The sequence below is a fragment of the Armigeres subalbatus genome, chromosome 2 (assembly GCF_024139115.2).
Source record: "Armigeres subalbatus isolate Guangzhou_Male chromosome 2, GZ_Asu_2, whole genome shotgun sequence".
Classification (NCBI taxonomy): domain Eukaryota; kingdom Metazoa; phylum Arthropoda; class Insecta; order Diptera; family Culicidae; genus Armigeres; species Armigeres subalbatus.
In genome coordinates this window covers 463,717,107-463,739,382 of record NC_085140.1, presented here as the reverse complement: position 1 = coordinate 463,739,382, position 22,276 = coordinate 463,717,107, and the positions used below count along the sequence as shown (strand labels likewise).

At 41.3% G+C, this 22,276-nt stretch overlaps 1 protein-coding gene across 3 annotated transcripts in view; it reads left to right on the top strand.

Moving 5' to 3' along the window:
- Positions 1-22,276, top strand: part of LOC134213892 (muscle-specific protein 300 kDa) — a 154,947-nt gene that overhangs the window by 75,522 nt on the left and 57,149 nt on the right. For all 3 annotated transcript variants that reach the window (XM_062693354.1, XM_062693353.1, XM_062693355.1), the window contains exons 4-6: positions 783-1,261; positions 1,321-1,597; positions 1,666-4,236. In XM_062693354.1, the coding sequence (XP_062549338.1) occupies positions 783-1,261; positions 1,321-1,597; positions 1,666-4,236 (3,327 nt within the window). The remainder of the gene's footprint in view (positions 1-782; positions 1,262-1,320; positions 1,598-1,665; positions 4,237-22,276) is intronic.

Here is a 22,276-nt window from a genome sequence, read left to right as displayed (position 1 = left end):
ATGATCCCATAGTTACCTTTACGGCATGCAGGGAGGCCATGCAAGGGTTAACATTTACGTGTTCAGAGCCAGATCAACGCATGTCAGCAAAGGTCATCTGAGCCTACTCACCAAGGCAAAGCTTGGTGGCAGGATTGTACAGCGTACTGCAAGGCCCGCCTCGGTTTAGGGGACGGAAGACAGCCTAGCCTTTAGCCCACTCGTCGTTTCGAGTCGGCGTCACTCGGATCTACTCTACTCTGTGTGCGTGGTTGCTGGTGTCTGCGTGGTTCTTGGTGTCTGTGTGCGCTTGGTTGATGGTGTCTGTGTGTGCGTGGTTGTTGATGATTGTATGTGTGTGCGTGGTTCTGGGTGTCAGTTCACCCGGTAATTGTTAAATTTTTCAACAATTTTGAATAAGAACCTACCTGTATAAAAGCTGCGAAAATGCTAGATTTTTATACAAATATTGCATGAGATTTTAGAGATTCTTAAAAATCAAACAGTCACAGGTTGGGTGTGTATGTGCGTGGTTCTTTGTGTCTGTGTGTGCGTGGTCCTGGGTGTCTGTGTGTCTGTGTGTCTGTGCGTGTGAGTATGTGTGTGTCTGAACGGATGTGTGAAAGATAAGGACAATTTGGACATTTTTCACTTTTTTGTAGCAGTTTGTTTGAACGAATTTTGTAGCATTCATGTTTGAACACATACATTCGAAATGGTAGACTAAAAATTTTGAACACTTATATTATTATTCATCTATTTTTCGTTAAGCTTTGTCTAATTAACGTTTCTCAATATTTTAGCGAAATCCACCTTTAAAAATTGTTGATCTGATTCAAGACCTGAAAGATGGAACAAAATTGTTGGCCTTGCTTGAACTGCTTTCTGGCCAGCGTTTACCTGTGGAAAAAGGCAAAGTATTGCGACGGCCTCATTATTTGAGTAATGTAAATACGGCTCTCCAGTTCCTTACAAGTAAAAGGATAAAATTAGTAAATATCAATCCATCAGATATAGTTGATGGCCGTCCTGCTGTGGTATTGGGCCTTATTTGGACAATAATATTATACTTCCAAATAGAAGAAAATAGTCGTATTTTACATTACTTGAATGCAAATCTCAGCGGATCCGTAAGCAGCTTGGATAGCCTTTCAACATCATGTATTCAGAGCCCAATTAAACCTCTGCTTCAAGATTCTGCTTCAAATAAAACGTCACAAGAAATGCTGAAACAAGGCCCTAGGAAAACCCTCCTAGGTTGGGTGAATAATGCGCTTCCGAAGTATGACAACTTATTCAATATATTCACAATTTACACTAACCGATTCTTCTGTGTTTCAGACAATCAGGATTGGACATTAAAGATTTTGGCGCAAGCTGGAGAGATGGATATGCATTTTTGACGCTGATTGACGCAATTAAAACAAATGTGATCAATATTGCAGATATGAAACGATGCAATAATCGTCATCGTTTAGATACAGCATTCAATGTGGCAGAAACGGAGCTAGGAATAGCAAAACTTTTGGATGCCGAAGATGTAGATGTTAACTGTCCAGACGAAAAAAGTATTATGACGTACGTTGCACAATTTTTGCACAAATATCCAGATGTCAAGGTGAGATTCATATAGGAAGAAAGTAGTATACATTTTAACCACAATATCCTATCCTTTTATAATTACAGAACATCAATTCAAAAAGTGAAAGTGAACAAGAACTGTTTGGCTTATTGAACTGGCTTCAATCTATAGTTTGTTACTATGACAATTTGAATGGAAACTATCCCAATAAGTATGAGTTGTATGAAAAACTTAATCTTGAAAAATTGGAAAAACATAATCTTTATAAGAAGGTAAAAAATATTCATGCTGGAAAATTAACACCAGAAGTACAAGATCTGAATGATTTCTGGCAGCGATTAGAGGTTCATTTGCAGCAGTGGTTATGGTTTTTGGATTGCTCTCTTCCAGAACAGTTTGCTGTTATTGGTCTGTGGTTAAGTAATGGAGAAAAACTGTTAATCGACAGTGACATTCCAAGTAATATGAACGAAGAAACTGCCTCGCTTATCAGCAAAAAGTTGGAGGCACACAAACAGTTTTTTGCTGCTTATCCAGAAGTATATGGAACATTTAACGATTTGAAAGTGTCTAGCATAGCTCTGAAAGTTCCAGAAAATCAACTCGCAAATATAGAAAAACGCTTATTTGATATCGACACCAATGCGAAACAACGACGAATAAAGTTGAAATTTCTTGAACACAAATGTTGTCTGATTGCTTTCCTAAATTTGCTAGAAAATAAAATAAACAGTGTAAAATACAGTAATGAAAACACCGTCAAACAATCTCTTGAGCAACTGAGAAATTTTGTTACAAGAAACCAGATCATGCAAGAGTTCGAAAAAGCCCTTATCGATATGAGGCAGGTTATCGAAGAGTATAAAGTAGATGGAAATATTGTCAAGAAGGAAGAGTACAATATCGACACTTTCCTACGTGAAATTGAAGATAGGTGGAAAAATATTTCATCACGCTTGATATGTACTGAAACTATGCTTGAAGACGTATTATCGCATTGGAAGCGCTGGAGGAATCTATCAGATGAACTAGAAAAATGGATAGAAGCTGCTCAGATTGCGCTAAATGGAAGTGAAGATGAAAAAATAGAATTTTTCCAAAATTTAGCAACGTATAAAGAAAAGATCAGCTTGTTGGCAGACACTTACAATATACTGAAGTCTACATGTGATTATGACACCGCAAATAAGATTGAAAATACCTACAAACAACTTTTACGTCATTGGGATAAAATATTTCAATATTCGAAGCAATACCTTCACGTTGGAGATGTTTTACAACATAGACAAAAGTTCAAGACAGATGCCGCTCTTTTAAGTGATTGGATACGAAATGCTGAAATAATATTATCAATGAATAATCTGAAAAACATAAATGAAATTAAACAATCTGAAGCGGAGGTGAAGAAAATTGCATGTGAAATGGAATCCAAAGAAGAGTTATTTAAATCCGTCAGTAGAAGCTTCCAAGTTCTGATAAAAGAATATTCGAGAGATGAAGTTGATAAGATGATGACTCTTATGAAAAGAGATAAAGAAGCGCTAGTTTGTATTCGAGCGCAGATTCCTATTAAGCTACATCTTTTTCATCAGCTATTAACTCAGCAAGAGGCATTGGAGTCCGGTCGGAAGGAAATTTCAGAATGGTTAGATGAAGCCGAAAACCTTCTCATATCATATGCATTCAATAATGAATCTCAGCAATCTATATTGAATCTGACGAAACATAAAAATTTCTTCAACCGAACATTATATTATAAATCAATGCTAGAAAGCAAAAACAATGTTTTTCACAATCTTCTTAAATTAACCAATGCTGATAATAGCGTGAATATGAACGACTTATCCAATAAAATGAAGCAACTAAACGAAAGGTTCGCGTATGTCATAAATAACGCTAATGACTGGGAATATAAACTTCAAGAAAACTTGAAAGCATGGGAAAAATTCAACTCTAGTCAAAGAACTGTTGAAAATTACTTACGTCAAGCAGAATCATGGCTTAATGCAACTATGCCGCTAGAGAAACAAAGCGATGTGCGAACACAGCTTGACTTTTTCAAAAATGCTGATCAAAGTACCATCAGTGCCTTGGAATCAAACACCGAAGAGCTTCTCAAATATTTGCCGCCAAATGAACAGAAAATGATGATTTTAAACATCGAATCACTTCAAAAGCATTGGAGTGAAGTAATATCAAATGTTCCTCAACATCTCATGAAACTTGAATTCCGTATGAATGAAATTATGTTTTACAGTCACATAAGCCAAATAGAAAAAGAGTTGAACAGTGAAGAGCAAGCGTACAACTGTAATGAAAATTACGAAAGTATTGTGCAACGAAATGAAGATTTTTTCAAAGTCAACGATCTCCAAAACGTTGAAAGAGTGCTGGCAGCTTTGGAAAAAATAAGCTATGTTCATGCGGATCAATTTTCCAATGATCGTGCCTTATGCCAACAGTACCAGATAGCAAACAACACTTGGATTGAAATGTGTAAAAGAATTGATAATGTAAAAAACATTCTAAACAAGATTCCAGCGCAATGGGATGCTTATCATGAAAAGTTTAATGAGATGAGCCGATGGATGGATTCCGTAGATCAATCATTGAAGCAAATTATGATTGAAAAAGAGACAATGGAGCAGTTCGAACAGGAGAAAATAACTTTCCAGGTAAGCTGATATAATTTGAATTATTTTTCAAATGCTTTCATGAAAATATTTATTAACAATAACTGATATATTATGTTTTGTTCACACATAAATGCATTCCAAAGCTGAGAGAACTGATGGTAATATATAAATTCAATAAAACACCAATTTTATCCATTCGTTTTTATGTCATTTGGCATTTCTGAAAAATCTACCACGTCAAACTTTTTATTCTTTTGTTGATAATGACATCTGTGATATCAAGCCATATTTGCGGTGATATTTTCTTATTTTACTTACCACACTTTTGTTACTTTTATATTGACGTAGAATACGTCTTTGTTTTTTATATGGATATAGGAATACAATTCAAAAATCAGAAAAAATAGCGCTTCGCGAAAAAATGAAATACTTTTGATGCCAATAAGTTGTACATTTCCTATCCGATTTTTTTGAATTTTTTGTTAATTAATTATTGATATGGCAATAACACTATTTTCCCATAGATTTTCGCCTAAAAAATTATAAAAATACTTGTAAGGCTACATAAATTGGTATAAATTTGTTAAATGAAGTTGAAAAATGCAGCGTTCCACGAAACGCATTACAAACACGAAACATTACATCCACCGCGCATGTATAGTAGAGTGTGCCACTACACTAGTGGGGTAAGAGTACGCTTCGGGTGGGGTACGAGTACGCAATTTTCAAATGTTTCTATCCGCCCGATCCGGCTGTCGAGCGACGTACGGACAAGCACGCATCGTTCGGTTCGTTCTTTTTGGTCTTGTTGTATGACTCGTCGAGTCAAGTACGAGACGCTGAAGATGGCCTTCTGAGCAGAGTGTAAAATAATCGAAAATTTTTAGTGAAGTCCATTTTTCTTCATTTGTCAGTTCACTTCCGACACATTCATAATCGGCTCTGAACAGTCAATATTCAGTTGAATATTAGTCATTGAATATTTATGCACATTTTACAAATTGATAAATTATCTGAAATCTGAATACGTTTCAAATGAGTAAAGTGATTTATCACACAGGACTGAATCTGACTTTCATCCGCGAGGCACTTTCAGCGGTAAACATCAACATAAATAACGCTAATTATATTTTTTCTGCACATAGTAAACACATTCAGTGACAGTCGAATGAATGAGTTCGTGAAGTAGTCGTCTGACTATGTCATTCTATGTTTTGAATATTCATGCGATGTTTGTCAAAATTCGGACCGAAGTTGCTTCATGAAGATGAATATTTTAAGCTCTGCTTCTGAGACAAAAAGTGAAAATCTTCTGAGACTAATATGAGATAATTATGCGTGGAAGGGCAGTTGAATGGTTAGGTGTTTTCGGATTAATTGTTTTGATCAAGCAACTGCTTCAATCATTCATAAAAAAACCAAATTAAAAAAAAACAAAAATTTTCATTCGCGTTATGCGTAACATTTGGTAGTACCTACCCCTCCCCACCTTGTAGTATAACAAGTGTTCGCGCTCGTCGCAGAATAGTTTCGGACACTTGGAAAAACTCGCGATTTACAGGACACGGAATCACTATATTTCACACGAACACTAAAAACAACATTTTACGGAACGAACTAACGAAGGAGATGATTCCTCTGCGACGACTTTATTCAACTAATCCTATTCCTACTGTTTACTTATTTTCTGCCTATGTGCTATAAAAATGTACATAAACAGCTTCATCAACATCTCGGCAGTTGTGTACCTAGACGAGAGAGTGAGCGGGAGAAACTAGGGGTGCACAAGTGATTCAATTAAATCGAACACTCTTTTTACTCGCTCTAACATTTGCCGGCCGCCTTGGAATCTTTGGCTGATGCCATACTGGGAGAGAAGAGAAGCGATTAGAAGAGTTGAGAGGGAAGCGTCCGCGTGAAAGTTACCTCAATGAGCGATATATGGAAATCGCTTATACCTGTCATAGTGGAAGCGATGAGAAGAGGCGAGAAGCGGTAGCCAAAGAGGCGAAGCAGATCGTAGAGTGCTTTGCCGCGCGAGATCGCAAAGGATCTCTTCTGTATGTTTGTTGATTTGAGTTTACCTTCGTTCGCAGTTGTGTAAAATGGCTGTGGGTGGAAAGTATTGCGGAAGAGGAAAGCAACATTGTTTATTTTGTTAATTTGGTTAATGAAAACATTAAAAAATGTATGGTTTTAGCTACATATATATGATGTATTTCATAGTAGCGGTACTCATTAAAATTGGGAATATTCTGGTGCAGTCCTTACATTTAGAAACACTTTGAAACACAAAACATGTATTTTGCTGTTACCACAGACAAATGGATGTTGAACTTGTTATTTTAATATCGTTCTCGTATTTAGGATTAGTTCCAAATGATAGATTTTTCACGCATCTGTAATGCGCGTTTGAACCGAATGAAATTGTTGTGTTCAATCGCTTTGATATTTGATTTTACACTGGAGTCGGTTTTTACGCGGGAGATACGTACCGTGTATCTTGAAAAGCCCTTCAACTTCAACGAAAATCGGGTTTGCGCAATTTTTGCTTATGTCCGCATATTAAAACTTCGGGAACAATCCGATAGATAAGGAAATTGTTGTCCAAATTTTTTGTCGGTCGTTGGTGGGAAATGGTTTCCCTTTTTTCTGCGAATTTTTGGGATTTGCGTTTGTTTACGCCGTTTTTCAAGAAGGTTGCCGAGACAAAACGATTTTTGTGGAAGTTGTTTTCATGATGTGCGTATCTCCCGAGAAATCAACTTCAGTGTAGAGGAATGTTGTAAGACGAACATCCATAAATTACGTAACGCTTGAAGGGGGAGGGGTGTTGTCGGCGAAGTGTGACGATCCATGCAAAAATTTCAGATCTTTCATACAAAAGAGGGGGGGGTCGTGTTGAAAATTTCCCGTTACTTAATTAATGGATCATCCATAGGAGCAAACGTAAAATAGGAGTAAAACATGGCCCAAAAAGTTTTACCATAGCCACGCCCTACGTCTGTTTGTATGTGGTGATAATCTATCGCTCACATCATAAAATCGGTTTTCAATTGCGACATTCTATAAATCTCCCCAATACTCTTCTCTTTGTGCTAAATATGCTTGGAGAAGCAAAATATTCTACATCTGAGGAAATCCATGTTTTTACACTTGTGTTTGTTGCGAGATCAACACTCCGAAAAACGCTTTCAGTATGTCATAGCTCGCTTTGATCGCTGCTTCACTTCGCTTTGCTTATCACCAACCTCTTCGCTTTGCTTCTCTTCGCTCCCAGTATGTCATCAGCCTTTGATTACAATGTGCTTGTCTTGCTCTTACTTATGGAATTCACAATCATTTAAAAATCCGATTTGTTTTGATTCCAATTCGTACTATTGGAAACTGGAAACTGCTCATGGGTGCAATGTAGCTGCTGTTATATACTCGTATTATTTACTAGCTATGCACAATCAGTGCAGTCCTGGACTGACCTAGTTTCTAGCAACAGTTTGTTTATAATTATTTGAATTGGAAATTTTCATGGTGTATACGGGCAGTATAGTTGATTCGGCTGGGAAATTACGGTGTTGTTACTAGATTTTTAGGAATCTGGGTTGTCGTTGCTGTTGGTAAGTAGTGTTGATGGAAACTTTTGTGGGTGCAGGTGACAGGATTTCACATTTAGTGGCATTGCAGATGCAGATCAAGTCGCTGTAAAAAATGAAAGGGTGCTTTTTTACCTTTATACACCCTCATTCTTGTTTACGTTCGAAGCGGATACGTGAGAACGTTTCACTAATTCGCATTCCCGTTTTCGTTCGAACCAATTCTAACCATTCGATTTTTCGAACTTCACTCTTTCGAATGTTTGTCGCATTCCCGTTTTCGTTCGAATGCGTATTTTGATACCTTTTCAATTCGTCACTCTGACCTTGCGAATTGAAATGAGTTTATTGCAAACCAGAAGAGTTTGCCATGGAAATTCAGTAAAACATCCCGTGTAAACTCGGGAACATTTTCCGAGCAAATTCTGAAGAATTCTCCCATGGAATCTCAGGGAGGATTTTGCGTGGAATTTCAGAATTCTTATCCATGAAAATTTGAATAAAATTTCCTGTGGAAATGCAGACAAGTTTTCCTTGGGGATTCAGAAGAATTTCCCATGGAAATTGAGAAGAAAAGGAAGTAGAAGTAGTGCAGAAGTTAACCGAGGGGATTCAGAAGAATTTTCCGTAGATATTAGAAAGAATTTCCTTTGGAATTTCAGAAAAAATCGCTTGAAAATTAAGGAGATTTTTTCCCAGAATATCAGATTAATGTCCTGAGGGAATGCAGTAGAGTTTGCAAATTTAGACGAATTTCCCGTGGAGATAATTTTCCGCGGCATTACGATAAAAAAGCCAAAAAAATTCCGTGGGATTTCTGAAGAGTTTTTCTTGGAAGGAAGAAGGAAAGAGCAAGAAGGAAGGAAGAAAGAGCAAGAAGGAAGAAGGGAGGAGGAAGAAAAAATAAAGAAGAAATAAAAAGGAAGAAGGAAGGAGGAAGGAGGAAGAAGAAAGACAGAAGAAGGAAGAAGAAAGAAAGAAGAGGAAGAAGATAGAGGGAAAAAGGAAAAAAAAGAAAGAAGGAAGAAGGAAGAAAGAAAAAAGAATAATAAAGAAGAAAGAAGAAGAAAAGAAGGAAGAAGAAAAAAGGGATAAGAAAGGTGGAAGAATAATAAAGAAGGAAGAAGAAAAAAAGTAGGAAGAAGAAAAAAGGGATAAGAAAGATGAAAGAATGAATAAGTAAGAGAGAAGATGGGAGAAGGAAGAAGGAGAAGGGAAGAAGGAGGAGGGAAGAAGGAAGAAGAAGGAAGGAAGAAGGAAGAAAGGAAGAAGGAAGAGAAAGAAGGAATAATGAAGAATGAAGAAGGAAGAGAGAAGAAGAAAGAATGAAGAAAGAAGAAGAAAGAAGGAAGAAGAAAGAAGGAGAAAAGAAGGAGGAAGTAGGAAGAAGGGAGAAGGAAGAAGCAAGGAGGAAGAAGGAAGAAGGAAAAATAAGGAAAGAAGTAAGGAGAAAGAAGAAAGAAGGAAGAGAAAAGAAGATGAAAGATGGGAATAAGGGATAATAGCACAATTTTCACTTCTCAATTCTCACATCTTATTACTTTTTTTCAATTTTATAACAATGCGGCCAAGCGGCATTCGGCCAAATGACCCGTACGGCCAAACGGAATTCTGCCAAACGACATTCGGCCAAATGGCAAGAGGAATTGCTAGAGAATCTCCTGAAGGAATTCCTAGAGGAATTTCTAGAAGAATTCCTAGAAGAACTTCTGGTGGAATTACTAGTAGAACTCCCGGAGAGATTTCTGGAGGAGTTCTTAGAAGAACTTCCGCTGGAATTCCTAGAGGAGTTTGCGGAGGAATTCCTAGAGAAACTTTCGGAGGAATTCATAAAGCAACTGCCGGAAGAATTGCTAGAGTAACTCCTAGAAGCACCCTAGTAGAACTCCCGGATGAATTTCTAGAGGAACTTCCGGAGGAATCATGGACAAACTTTCGGAAGAAATCCTGGAAGAATTTTCGGAACAATTCCAGGAGGAATTTGCAGAGGGGTTCCTGGAGCAAATTTTGGAGAAGTTTCTGGAGGAAATTCTGAAAAAAATCCGATAGCATCTCTCAGAGTAGTTACTGGAGATTTTCCGAGGGAATTCCTGAATGAACTTCCGAAGGAATTTCTTAAGAAACTTAGGAATGAAATAGGAAATTTCCGGGTTGGAAATTGTCTCGACTTCTCTGGGCATGAAAGAATCATCGTGTTAGCCTCATGATATACGAATGCAAAAATATGTTTGGCTTAGGAAACTCTCAGCTGTGGTAGTGCTTAAGCTACGAGGCCGCAATGTCCCAATTGGGGACGTAATGCCAACGAAAAGAAGCGAGAGAAGGATTAAATCAAAACAATTTCCCGTTGGAACGAAAAAAAAAATCACGCCAGGTATGCTTCGTATAAGTTGAAGAGATTTACCACCAAATGTTTCTTAGGGCTGAGCTAAATTCAAATCCACCTACCCAAGATTGTTTGCTCTGATACTGCGAGTACATACATAGCAATTACCTACATTCCCGCTCGAACCTCGAAACTCGATAACCTCAATTGCCTCAAAGCTACGTGCTATAATATCTATGGAGAAACAAAAAGCTGGACAGACTTCATGAAAACCGTAATCTACTAAACGCTCATTAGACCGGTAGTTCTCTACGAACACCTGAACGATGCTCGTTAAGGACCAACGCGCACTTTGTGTTTACGAAAGGAAAGTGTTACGTACCATCTATGCAGATGGCGGATGGTACGTGAAGGAGGCGAATGAATCACCAGTTGTAACAGTTGTTGAGAGAACCATCCATCGTTCTATTGAAAATTTTCTCGAATTATAACCATGTGCTTAATGGCAGAAATTAATTAAAAATTTTAGTTCATTATGGTTATGCATACATGTGATTTCCAATCCGTTTTTCGGTTGAATCGAGGACATCGAGGGAGTATGAAAAGACAAGTGGTGCCGAACGCATTCTAAAATGTCTTATAGTCTGGAAAAAAAAGTTGCTCATCTCATACGAATTGTTCACTTACAATTGTTAGCGAAACTATTAATTTGCTGTTAAAAACTTATTATTCATCGTTGACACTTGAGAACACTTTAACTTATTATTTTCTTATGATCCCCTCGATGAAAAATTCAACCGCACGACTTGAAAAACTCTACAATGTGTGAGAACATAATTCTTTTGCCTGAAGCTCTTTCCTTCTTATGAACATGATGTCTTTCATACAATGCCGTATGTTTTCCGTCAAATCAACTTTGAACAAAATACCGAAAGGTGTCTTGTGAAATTCGTTACATGCAACTAATGAACGACATACGTCCAATAATGAAATATGAAGAGCTTCGGATGGAAAGCATGAGAGACTTATGTTTCAACGATTTTCAACAATCTTGTAGATTCATAATTTCTGTCTTATGTAATTCGTATGTTCGAGTGTACGTGATGAACTTAAACTATTTAAAAAAATCACGCAACAAAGATAAAAAACATCCATCGTACACACTGCGAAAATCGGACGACTGCGGTGGGCTGGGCACGTAGCTGGAGTGTCGTGTAGCAACCCGGTGAAAATGATTCTCGACAACGATCCGACGGGAACAAGAAGACGAGGTGCGCAGCAAGCAAGGTGGATCGATCATGTGGAAGACGTGCAGCCGTGGACGAGTTGGATGGAGAAGACTTTTATGTACTGCACAGGCCACTCCGGCCTTAGTCTGTATAAATAAAATAAAATTATATTTGCAAAATTAAGGCTTTTACCTCAAAAGCCATGCGGTTAGTATCCCAAGAAAATCTTTCATAATTTCGGAACTATCTGAAATCTGGTACTCACTTACAATAATATCGAAACTAGAATACAATCTGGATCTTGTTCAGACTTCTTTTCGGAAGAAAATGCCCGTTTGGGTAACAATTAATAGCGCGAATCACGTCTGACGTTTCCAATTAATGCGGAAAACCTTGGTCAATTCTTATTTATGATTAAGAAAGTAGACGCATTTCAATCATGTTATATTTAAAGTTGTTTGGTTTTGATTTATGTATATTTTGTATTAACACCTATTCAGAATTTTTGTGATCTCTTCGGAAAACGTTGAGGCAAATTAAAAAAAAACCAACGACGCATGGCAGCAAATCCTTCAGCACACCGCGATTAGCTCCAGTTTGTTTCCAATTCTTTAGACAGCAATTTTAGAAAATGGCACGATGTATTATTATTATTTATTCAGACTAAGGCCGAAGTGGCCTGTGCGGTATATAAGAGTCTTCTCCATTCGGCTCGGTCCATGGCTACACGTCGCCAACCACGCAGTCTACGGAGGGTCCGCAAGTCATCTTCCACCTGATCGATCCACCTTGCCCGCTGCGCACCTCGCCTTCTTGTGCCCGTCGGATCGTTGTCGAGAACCATTTTCACCGGGTTACTGTCCGACATTCTGGCTACGTGCCCGGCCCATCGCAGTCGTCCGATTTTCACGGTGTGAACGATGGATGGTTCTCCCAACAGCTGATGCAATTCGTGGTTCATTCGCCTCCTCCACGTACCGTCCGCCATCTGCACCCCACCATAGATGGTACGCAGCACTTTCCTTTCGAAAACTCCAAGTGCGCGTTGGTCCTCCACGAGCATCGTCCAGGTCTCGTGTCCGTAGAGGACTACCGGTCTAATTAGCGCTTTGTAGATTGTCAGTTTGGTACGGCGGCGAACTCTATTCGATCGGAGCGTCTTGCGGAGTCCAAAGTACGTACGATTTCCAGCCACTATGCGTCTCCGAATTTCTCTGCTGGTGTCATTTTCGGCAGTCACCAGTGAGCCCAAGTACACAAATTCTTCTACCACCTCGATTTCGTCACCACCAATGCAAACTCGCGGTGGGTGGCTCACATTGTCTTCTCTTGAACCTCTGCCTATCATGTACTTCGTCTTCGACGTGTTGATGACAAGTCCGATCCGCTTAGCTTCCCTCTTCAGTCTGATGTAGGCTTCCTCCATCTTCTCAAAGTTACGTGCCATAATATCTATGTCGTCGGCGAAACCAAATAGCTGGACGGACTTATTGAAAATTGTACCACTCATGTTAATCCCTGCTCTTCGTATTACCCTTCCAAAGCGATGTTGAATAGCAAACACGAAAGACCATCACCTTGCCGTAACCCTCTGCGGGTTTCGAAGGGACTCGAGAATGCCCTGAAACTCGAACTACGCACATCACCCGATCCATCGTCGCTTTGATCAATCGTGTCAGTTTATCCGGAAAACCGTGTTCGTGCATTAGCTGCCATAGCTGGTCCCGATCGATTGTATCATATGCGGCTTTGAAGTCGATGAATAGATGATGTGTGGGCACGTTGTATTCGCGGCATTTCTGCAGTACTTGGCGAATGGCGAACACCTGGTCCGTGGTGGAGCGTTCGCCCATAAAACCCGCCTGGTACTGCCCCACGAACTCCCTTGCAGTTGGTGCTAGTCGACGGCATAAAATTTGGGAGAGTACCTTGTAGGCGGCGTTCAGCAATGTGATTGCGCGGTAGTTGCTACAATCCAGCTTATCGCCCTTTTGTAGATGGGACACACGACACCTTCCATCCACTCCTGCGGCAAAACTTCCTCCTCCCAAGTCTTGGTAATGACCCAGTGCAGCGCTCTAGCCAGTGCCTCACCACCGTGTTTAAATAGCTCTCCTGGTAGTTGGTCAACCCCAGGGGCTTTGTTGTTCTTCAGCCGGCCAATCTCCTCCTGGATTTCCTGGAGATCCGGAGCCGGTAGAATTATGTCCTGCGCGCGTTCTCCCAGGTCTATCACCATACCGCCATCTTCGTCTGCCACATCGCCATTCAGGTGCTCTTCGTAGTGCTGCCGCCACCTTTGGATCACCTCACGCTCGTTCGTAAGAAGGTTCCCGTTTATGTCCTTACACATATCAGGCTGTGGCACGTGGCCCTTACGTGAACGGTTTAACTTCTCATAGAACTTTCGTGTGTTATTAGCGCGGTACAGTTGCTCCGTTTCTTCACGGTCTCGATCTTCCTGCTGGCGCTTTTTCCTCCGGAAAGTCGAGTTTTGTCTGTTCCGCGCCTGTTTATATCGTGCCTCGTTCGCCCTCGTGCGGTGTTGCAGCAATCTCGCCCATGCTGCATTCTTCTCTTCCACTAACTGCTCACATTCGCCGTCATACCAGTCGTTTCTCTGATCCGGGGGCACCGTCCCTAGTGCAGCGGTTGCGGTGCTTCCAATGGCGGATCGAATATCTCTCCAGCCATCTTCAAGAGACGCTGCGCCTAGCTGCTCTTCCGTTGGAAGTGGCACGATGTTGTGACCGGATAATTCATTCGTGATAGATCCTTGGAAAAATACTCTCTTCGGGTCGAACGTTAGAACCAAACGAAAAAGTTTTCCTCGATGTCCTCTATTGTTGATTTGATATTTTTGATTCCTAATCGTCCTTCAGTTTGTCAACCAGCTCAGAACTACCATTCATTCATACGGGAGAACTTCCTCTCATGTGGTCTTGTCCAGCTTGTTCAGCGACCACCACGACCCCGCAATACTCGGACATTCCATCCAGCACTTTTAGATGATTCATCTCGGCATCAAACTCTCAAATGTCCAACTCCGGTCAAATCTCTTCAACACACACAGCAGCATCGGATCGTCGAAATTGTACTGATAGAACCGGCTTTTTGTCATAGTAGGAGCTTTTCGATGTGATACCGCTGTGGAATACGGTTATCTGCCAATTGGCGATGAGCCGGGGAAAATGGTATAGCACAAGAATATCGTCGCCTTGATCCTTCGGGATTAATTTTCTTCGCTCGCCGTGCTTTCCGGTCCGCACCTCCTGCAGTTCGGAAAATCGTCGTATCCATCGTTTCGGCGCCGTGCTCCGGCATTTAACTTATCAAGAATGCTAAGATGGTAGTCACACTTCCGGACCGAAGTCGCAAATAACATTATTTTGGACGGATTTTTAGGTTTAATAAAAATAATTTTGCACCACTTGCTGCACTTCGGAAAAATTTTCAAAACAATAACATGCCAAACAACTTTTTTACAGTTTAGAATTGTTGCGAATTGTCATCGACATAGGGCAACACTTTTTCGCATACGTATCGCATTCGTTCAGCATTCGAACGAAAACGGGAATACCTTTTTCGAACTCATTCGAATCGATACGTTCGTTCGAATGCCAGATACGGACGTAAACAAGAATGAGGGTGATAATCATAATAAGAAACGACTTGCCTGTGAGCGGAGGCCTCCTTGGCCTCCACTGATGCCGGTTGGCATCGCTGACTCCATAGGATGATATCGTAGACGTCTTTTGTTCTAATTGTAGTTTATTATTGTAGGTTGTACTGCGAAGAATTCCAGGATCTAGGTGGCATTTTTACAAACAAATGTGTGGATGAATGATAAGCTGACGATGGATGGATGGGAGTTGGTGACTAGAGAGTTGCAATGACGATGTCTCCTTAAACGGGATTCTCTTGCTGGGATGGCCGTCGTTGTCGGAACTAATACTCTGGATGCTAATCGATTAGCTTGGTCGATGCGGGTGGACTAACGTGAATGCGATCGGGACTGGTGGTTACAGCTGTTTGGTGGTGATTTGCACAATGTCGCTGAAACAGATGAGAGGGTGCTTTTTTATCTTTTTAATCACAAATAAAAGTAACTTCCCTGGAACGGAGGCCCTCCATGGCCTCCGAGGATGCCGACTGGCATCGATGATCCTCTCATCGTTGAAGAGAAATTGACGCTATGATGACTATGTTGTTGCATGGGTTCGTTTGAATTGTTACTATGATGAAGCACACATCGATCTGGATGGTCTTGGGATGACGATTACCTCAAATGATCAACATAGGTCGGAGATGAGAATTGAAAAATGCGGGTGCTAAGTTCTGGCATCAGATGCCGCTGGTTTGAGCTCATGCTAAACAAACTATGCAAAGTAGTTTCATGCCTTGACCACCACCGAAACAATACTGTTTACCTTCATAGATGGGGAAATAGTCGACTTGTTCGTTAGCCAGTTGGAGACTGTTCCAAGTGAGCGGAACCAAGGGCGAATGGTGACTGAGAAAAATGAACGAATTACTTTTTGAACAAATACAATATACAAACGACTTAACTGGTATGCGGAGGCCGACGTCTTCGACCTCCGCCGATGTAGGAGTCCCCTAGTTCTCCTCATTTGATGGATGAATATTGTCACGAATCGGTAGGATGCAAATTTTCGAAATTGCTCTACGATAGCTGCCATCCTGAGTCTTTATAGTCACGACTCGCACATTTCCGTCTCCTCCTGCATGAGTTTCTGTTATCCGACCTAGTTGCCATTTTAGCGGTGGTTGTTCTTCATTCTTCAGGAGCACCATGGTCCCCACCGTAACGTTATTTCGTCTTACCATCCACTTCGATTATGTAGGTCGGACAGGTATAGCTTGGACCATTTCCTCCATAGCTGCTGAGTATATCGCTGAGCTCTTTGGTAAGCTGTGAGTCTATTCTCGGGAATTCCTTCCAGATCAGGTTCTGGAATGGCTGTGAGAGGCCGTTGAACCAGGAAATGTCCAGGGGTTAAGGCCTCAAAGTCGTCCGGATCATTGTTCAACGGTGTTAGTGGTCGAGAATTCAGCACAGCTTCGGCCTGACAAAGCATTGTGATCATTTCGTCATGAAGAAGAGTATGCACGCCAACAGTTCGTTTGAATAGCAGCTTGAAAGATTTGACTGCTGATTCCCATAGGCCGCCAAAGTTTGGCGAACGTGCTGGAATGAAGCGAAATTGTATTTGCTCATCGTTGGCTTGGCTTGACACGGTTGATTGAAACTGCTGGTTGTTGAAGAGCCGACGTAGTTCATCTAATTGTCGTCTCGCTCCGACGAAATTTCTTCCGTTGTCGCACATGATCAATTCAGGCTTCCCGCGACGAGAAGTAAAGCGCTTCAAGGTTGCAATAAATCCTCGTGCAGACAAGTCAGACGCCAGCTCCAAGTGAACAGCCTTGGTTACTAAACATACATAAACGGCGACAAATACCTTCAAAGGTCGATTACGCCGATGTGGATAGGCTACATGGAATGGTCCACAATAGTCCACTCCAACTCGTTGGAATGGTGCACATGGCGTAACTCTTTCAGGTGGAAGGTCAGCCATAAGCTGATTCTGAATCTTGGGTCTTGTTCTGAAACACGGAACGCATTCGTGAATAACCTTTCTTACGAGGTTTCGTATGCTAGTTGGCCAGAAACATTCACGAATGGACGAGATCATCAACTGCTGTCCTCCATGCAAGAGATTTCTTTGATAATGAGCGACGACGATTGAAGAAAATGGGTGTCGGTGATCAAGAATAAATGGGTGTTTACGACGGTTGGATATTGCTGCGTTGCGGAGCCGACCGCCAACACAGAGTATTCCCTTGTCGAGTAGTGGGTTCAAAGCCTGAATCCTTGATGAATCTTGCACTTCTCGGCCGTTCGAAAGATCAGCAAGTTCCTGCGTAAAGCTTTCACGTTGAGAAAGTCGAACCAACTCTTGCATAGCCTCGTCCAGTTCTAGCTTGGTTAGGAGTCCATAACGCCGGTTGTTACGATTTGCCGGTTGCGAATTGTATAGGAATCTACGTAACCATGCAGTGAGGCGTTGGAGAGCAGTATATGATGATCGCAGGCTAAAAATATCGCTTGGAGTAACCGTTGAAAGGGCTGCTGAAACATTTTTGACTTCGAGGTCCACAGGATCGAATTCTTCCTCGCTGATCTGCTGACCGGATGGCCAGTTGTTTTCGTCTGATCGTAGCCAATGCGGACCGTGAAACCAGAGCGATTCGTACTGCAGCTGTGCTGGCGTCATTCCACGGGATATGATGTCAGCTGGATTCTCTAATCCTGCTACGTGATGCCAACTACCACGCTTTGTAATATGCTGGATTTCCGAAACTCTGTTGGCAACGAATTGCTTCCATCTTGATGGTGGTGAAGAAAGCCAACATTTAACAATGGTAGAATCTGTCCAAAAGTAGCACTGGTGGCGGAATCGCAAACTACTAAGTATCTTCTCTTACTGATGAGCTAGTAACAATGCTGACGAAAGTTCTAATCGTGGAGTAGACAACCGTTTATTTCCTTTCTTGAGGTTATCCAGTGGAGCGACTCGTGATTTCGCCGTCAACAATTTCACACATACCTCCCCTGACTCGTATGTTGCTCGCACATTAAAGCAGGCATCATATGCCTTGTTCGATGTATCACAAAAACCGTGTAACTCAGTGGTAACGACATCTCCGCCAATGCCTACCCAACGAGGAACAGTTAGATTCTCTAGACCTGCTAGATTGCGCCTGTAGTCTTGCCACTGCATTTGTAGCTCTGAACTTAGAGGTTCATCCCAACCGCAATCCTGTTTCCACAATTTCTGGATGAAGATTTTAGCCTGTATAATAACTGGACCAACCAGACCAAGTGGGTCAAACAGTCGGGAAACGTCAGAGACTACAATACGTTTCGTAACCGTTACTGACCAATTGAACGAAGGAAAGGTGAATCTGAAGACATCTGTGCTAGGTTCCCATGCTAGCCCAAGCGTTTTTATGGTACTCTCGGCCGTATCCAACTCCAAGACGGTGCGTGAATCCCTCAGATTTTTTGGAACGATTTGAAGAAGATCTGTACTGTTAGAATTCCACTTTCGCAGTGTAAGGCCTGCCGATTCCGACAGTTCGATGACTTCTTTTACCAACTGCACTCCTTCTTCTATGGTGTCTACTCCGGTGAGCATGTCGTCTACATAGAAGTCCTTTTTGATGACTATTGAAGCCACTGGGTTGGAGGCCTTTCCTTCTTCTGCTAAACGCTGTAGGCATTTGGTTGCCAAATATGGTGCGGACGAAGTGCCGTATGTTACGGTTGTTACGGAAGAGGTTCGGAAGGATCACTTCTCCATTTGATGCTCTGCAACGGCTGATCCTGACGATTGACTTCAATCATGCGGTACATCTTCTCAATGTCGGCGTTGATGGCGATTCGATGTGTACGAAATCGTAGGCAAATGCTGGTTAGATCATCTTGAGCGATGGGGCCGACCATCAGGGCATCGTTAAGAGAAACTCCTGTCGAAGTTTGACAAGAACCATCAAAAACTACGCGCAACTTCGTTGTCGTGCTGTGTGGTTTTAGAACAGCGTGATGCGGCAAGAAATATCTAATGATTCCTTCGTTTTCACCAACTGTCACCTCCTTCATGTGGCCAAGCTTGAGATATTCCTCAACGAAATCGGAGTACATCATTTTAAGTTCTGGATTGACAGAAAAACGTCGTTCCATCGCCATCATACGCTTAATCGCTGTAGCTTCCGAATGGCCAAGACGGTTGATCAGGTTCTGTTTCTTTGGCAAAGTTACAACAAATCTACCATTCTCCTTTCTGACGGTTGTAAGGTTGAAAAACTCCTCGCACGTTGATTCCTCCAAAGATTGTGTGCTTACACTACGGCACGTTTCAAGATCTAAAAACTTTGTGAGCTGGTCTTGAAGGTCAACAGAGGAGCACACTAGCGTAACCACAGGTGAAGATTGAGCTGATGGCGGAAGATCGGGAACGTTGCCGGAGACGATCCAGCCAAATTCAGTGTTTTGCAATGTCGGTCCATTTTCGGTTGCTCTACGTTGGTCACTTCGCAAGAGGTCCAAGTAGTACTCGGCTCCTATGATTACGTCTACTGGACCAGGTTCGTAGAATCGAGGGTCAGCCAAGAATGTTGATCCAGGAAGATCCCACCCGCTAGGATCACAGATTGCTGTAGGCAGCGACACAGTCAATCGTGGCATCTCTTGAACAAATGGTGAAATACTTTCTAGTCTTGGACACACTATTGCACTGACCGAACGTGTTGACATACTACCAGACAAACCAATCCCTTGGATGGTAAGCGATACTGGCGATGTGGGGAAATTTAATCTGGTAGAGAATTCCTTCGTCATCAGGCAGTGCTGAGAACACGAGTCCAGAAGCGCTCGTGCTAACATATAGTTGCCGTGACGATCCTTCAACTTTACCAGGGCGGTAGATAGCAGAATGTTCTGTGTGTGGGCTATTGGAAGTGCGACATGTGTCTGTGTGGTGGATGTGGCTGTGTTAGTGGCAAATGATTGAGAGTTTTGTTCTTGCGAGGTGGTGGGAGCCTCGACGCTAGTGTTTTGATGTTGTAGGTTCGGAGATATTGGCTCGGATTGTGGCTGCTGTCTAGGCTGTGTTGATTGATTGAATTGCGATTGTGGAACGGAGAATCTCCATGGTGCACCATGCAACAAGGAGTGGTGCTTTTGTTGACATTGACGACAAACACCCTTTTGACAGTTTCGTGCCCAATGTCCCGGTCCAAGACAATTCCTGCACAACCTTGCTTTGAAAACCGCTTCGCTACGCTCCGGAACTTGAAGACGCTGAAACTTTCCACATACGAAGGCAGAGTGCCACGATTCGGCACAGAATGGGCATTTGCTTGGTGCTTTCATGGCGGCATTGCATACAGATAATTTTGATAAACGCTGATCATAATGAACTCCATTTATATTAGCAGATGCGACGGATTGGAGTACAGAACAATGACAGCGCAGGAAAGCAATCATGTCTTTATACGTTGGCACCTCCTTGGAATTATGGTGGGATTCCCATTGTCGTAACGTGGCAGGATCTAGCCGAGAATACAGCATATACGCCAGTATGGTGCTCCAAGTAGTGGTATTCCCTCCTATTTTCTGTAGCATCTGAAGGTAGCAGCAAACTATAGCTCTCACGTTTCAAACCATCTACAGTGAAGAGAGAATCAAGATGCGCATTTACAATCAGTTTCTTATTCTCGTAGCGTGCTTCTAAAGCCTTCCATGCCACGCCATAGTTTGCTGCCGAAAGTTCCACTGCTTCAATCTCCTGCAATGCTTCTCCAAACAAAGAGGACTTCAGGTAACTGAATCTATCCATATCAGTGAGATGTTTGTTTTCATGGATCAGGCTTCGAAAGCTATCACGAAACGTTACCCATTCCTTAATGGCACCATTGAATGACGGAAGGCTGATTTCTGGGAGCTTTACTTTCGAGAAAGATGAATCAGATCGTTCACCAGGTTGATCATTCCCGGTAATTGTTGAAGATATTGGTGGCGGACTTCGTTTCGATACTAAACTAGCTTTAACGAAGTAGTATCTTTCTTCAAATTTACTCAAGGTCAGCAGATTTGCTTCATCTCGCCTTTTCTCTTCTTCCTCGTCAGCCTCACCACTTTCTGCCTTATCGGTGAGAAGTTCAATCCGTTCCCGAATAGAATAAAACTCCTTGCAAATCGATTCAAGGGTTTCTAGCCGCACTGTGATTTGGCATTCATCCGTTGCATGGTTGTACTGCTTCACAAATTTCTCCAACCCATCTAGTGTATTTATCACCCGTCTTTCACTTTTCGTCAGCGCTCTCAATTCACTCATAGTTGGAAATCAAACGGACACTGATCTGCACAAAACTGGGATTAATCACGAAAGGCGTAATTATTCCGAAATGTACTGACACGCAGTTTCACTGTTCAACTCGACGTTCCACGAATTAAATCGCAATTTTACTAGACAGACAGAATGACAATATTGGCAGCAGCGAGGGGAAGCAACCAATTAGAACCAACGAGCCAACAAACCAGCAGACTCCGAGACCAAAAAACAAGCTAGCGGATACCACAGGGCTGAGCACCAAAAGAATAAATCTCGCATGCATTAAATCTCTTTATTTAATCATTTGAGTCATAGAGTAGCCACATGCAATGTTACACTCAGGCAAATGATCTATCGATTATCATAATACTGCCTTTTGGAAATTTGCCACAAGTTATAAGATTGAAATTCAAAAGGATACATTATGAAAAAAAAATTCATAGTCAATACAAACCATAACATTTTCTTAAGGCACATTTATGAAATCACAATGATGCATTATGAATGTTGTATGCTGGACTTTAATCAATCCATAACTCCACCTTATGATTTGTAACAGTAGTATTTGGCAGCCATAATCACGCCTTATGAAATTCTTAATTCCTATAAAGCATCCTAATTAATTCATAATGCAGGTTTATGATTTCAATATTGCAATTTTTCATATATTATTCAGTTCATAATGTGACATTATAAATTTTTAATTTGAGTTTAATGAAAATGTTTTTCAACTGTGTGAACATGTGCTTCATTTGAAAAGATAATTTTGCAGCTTTTTGGCTCATACATATGCATAATTCATGTAGTTTCAAGTTCGCTTGTCGGTTGTATCGAGGACATCGAGGGGAAAACAAAAAATAAGTGGTGTCAAACGTGTTCCAAAGTTCCTTCGAATCGTTGATTGCATGTTTATAAGTTACTTCTTCGTCGAATTGAAACTGATTCCATGCACGTATTGGTACAAATATTACTTTTCCATTGAACACTTATGATTTCACTTGACACTTGAGAACACTT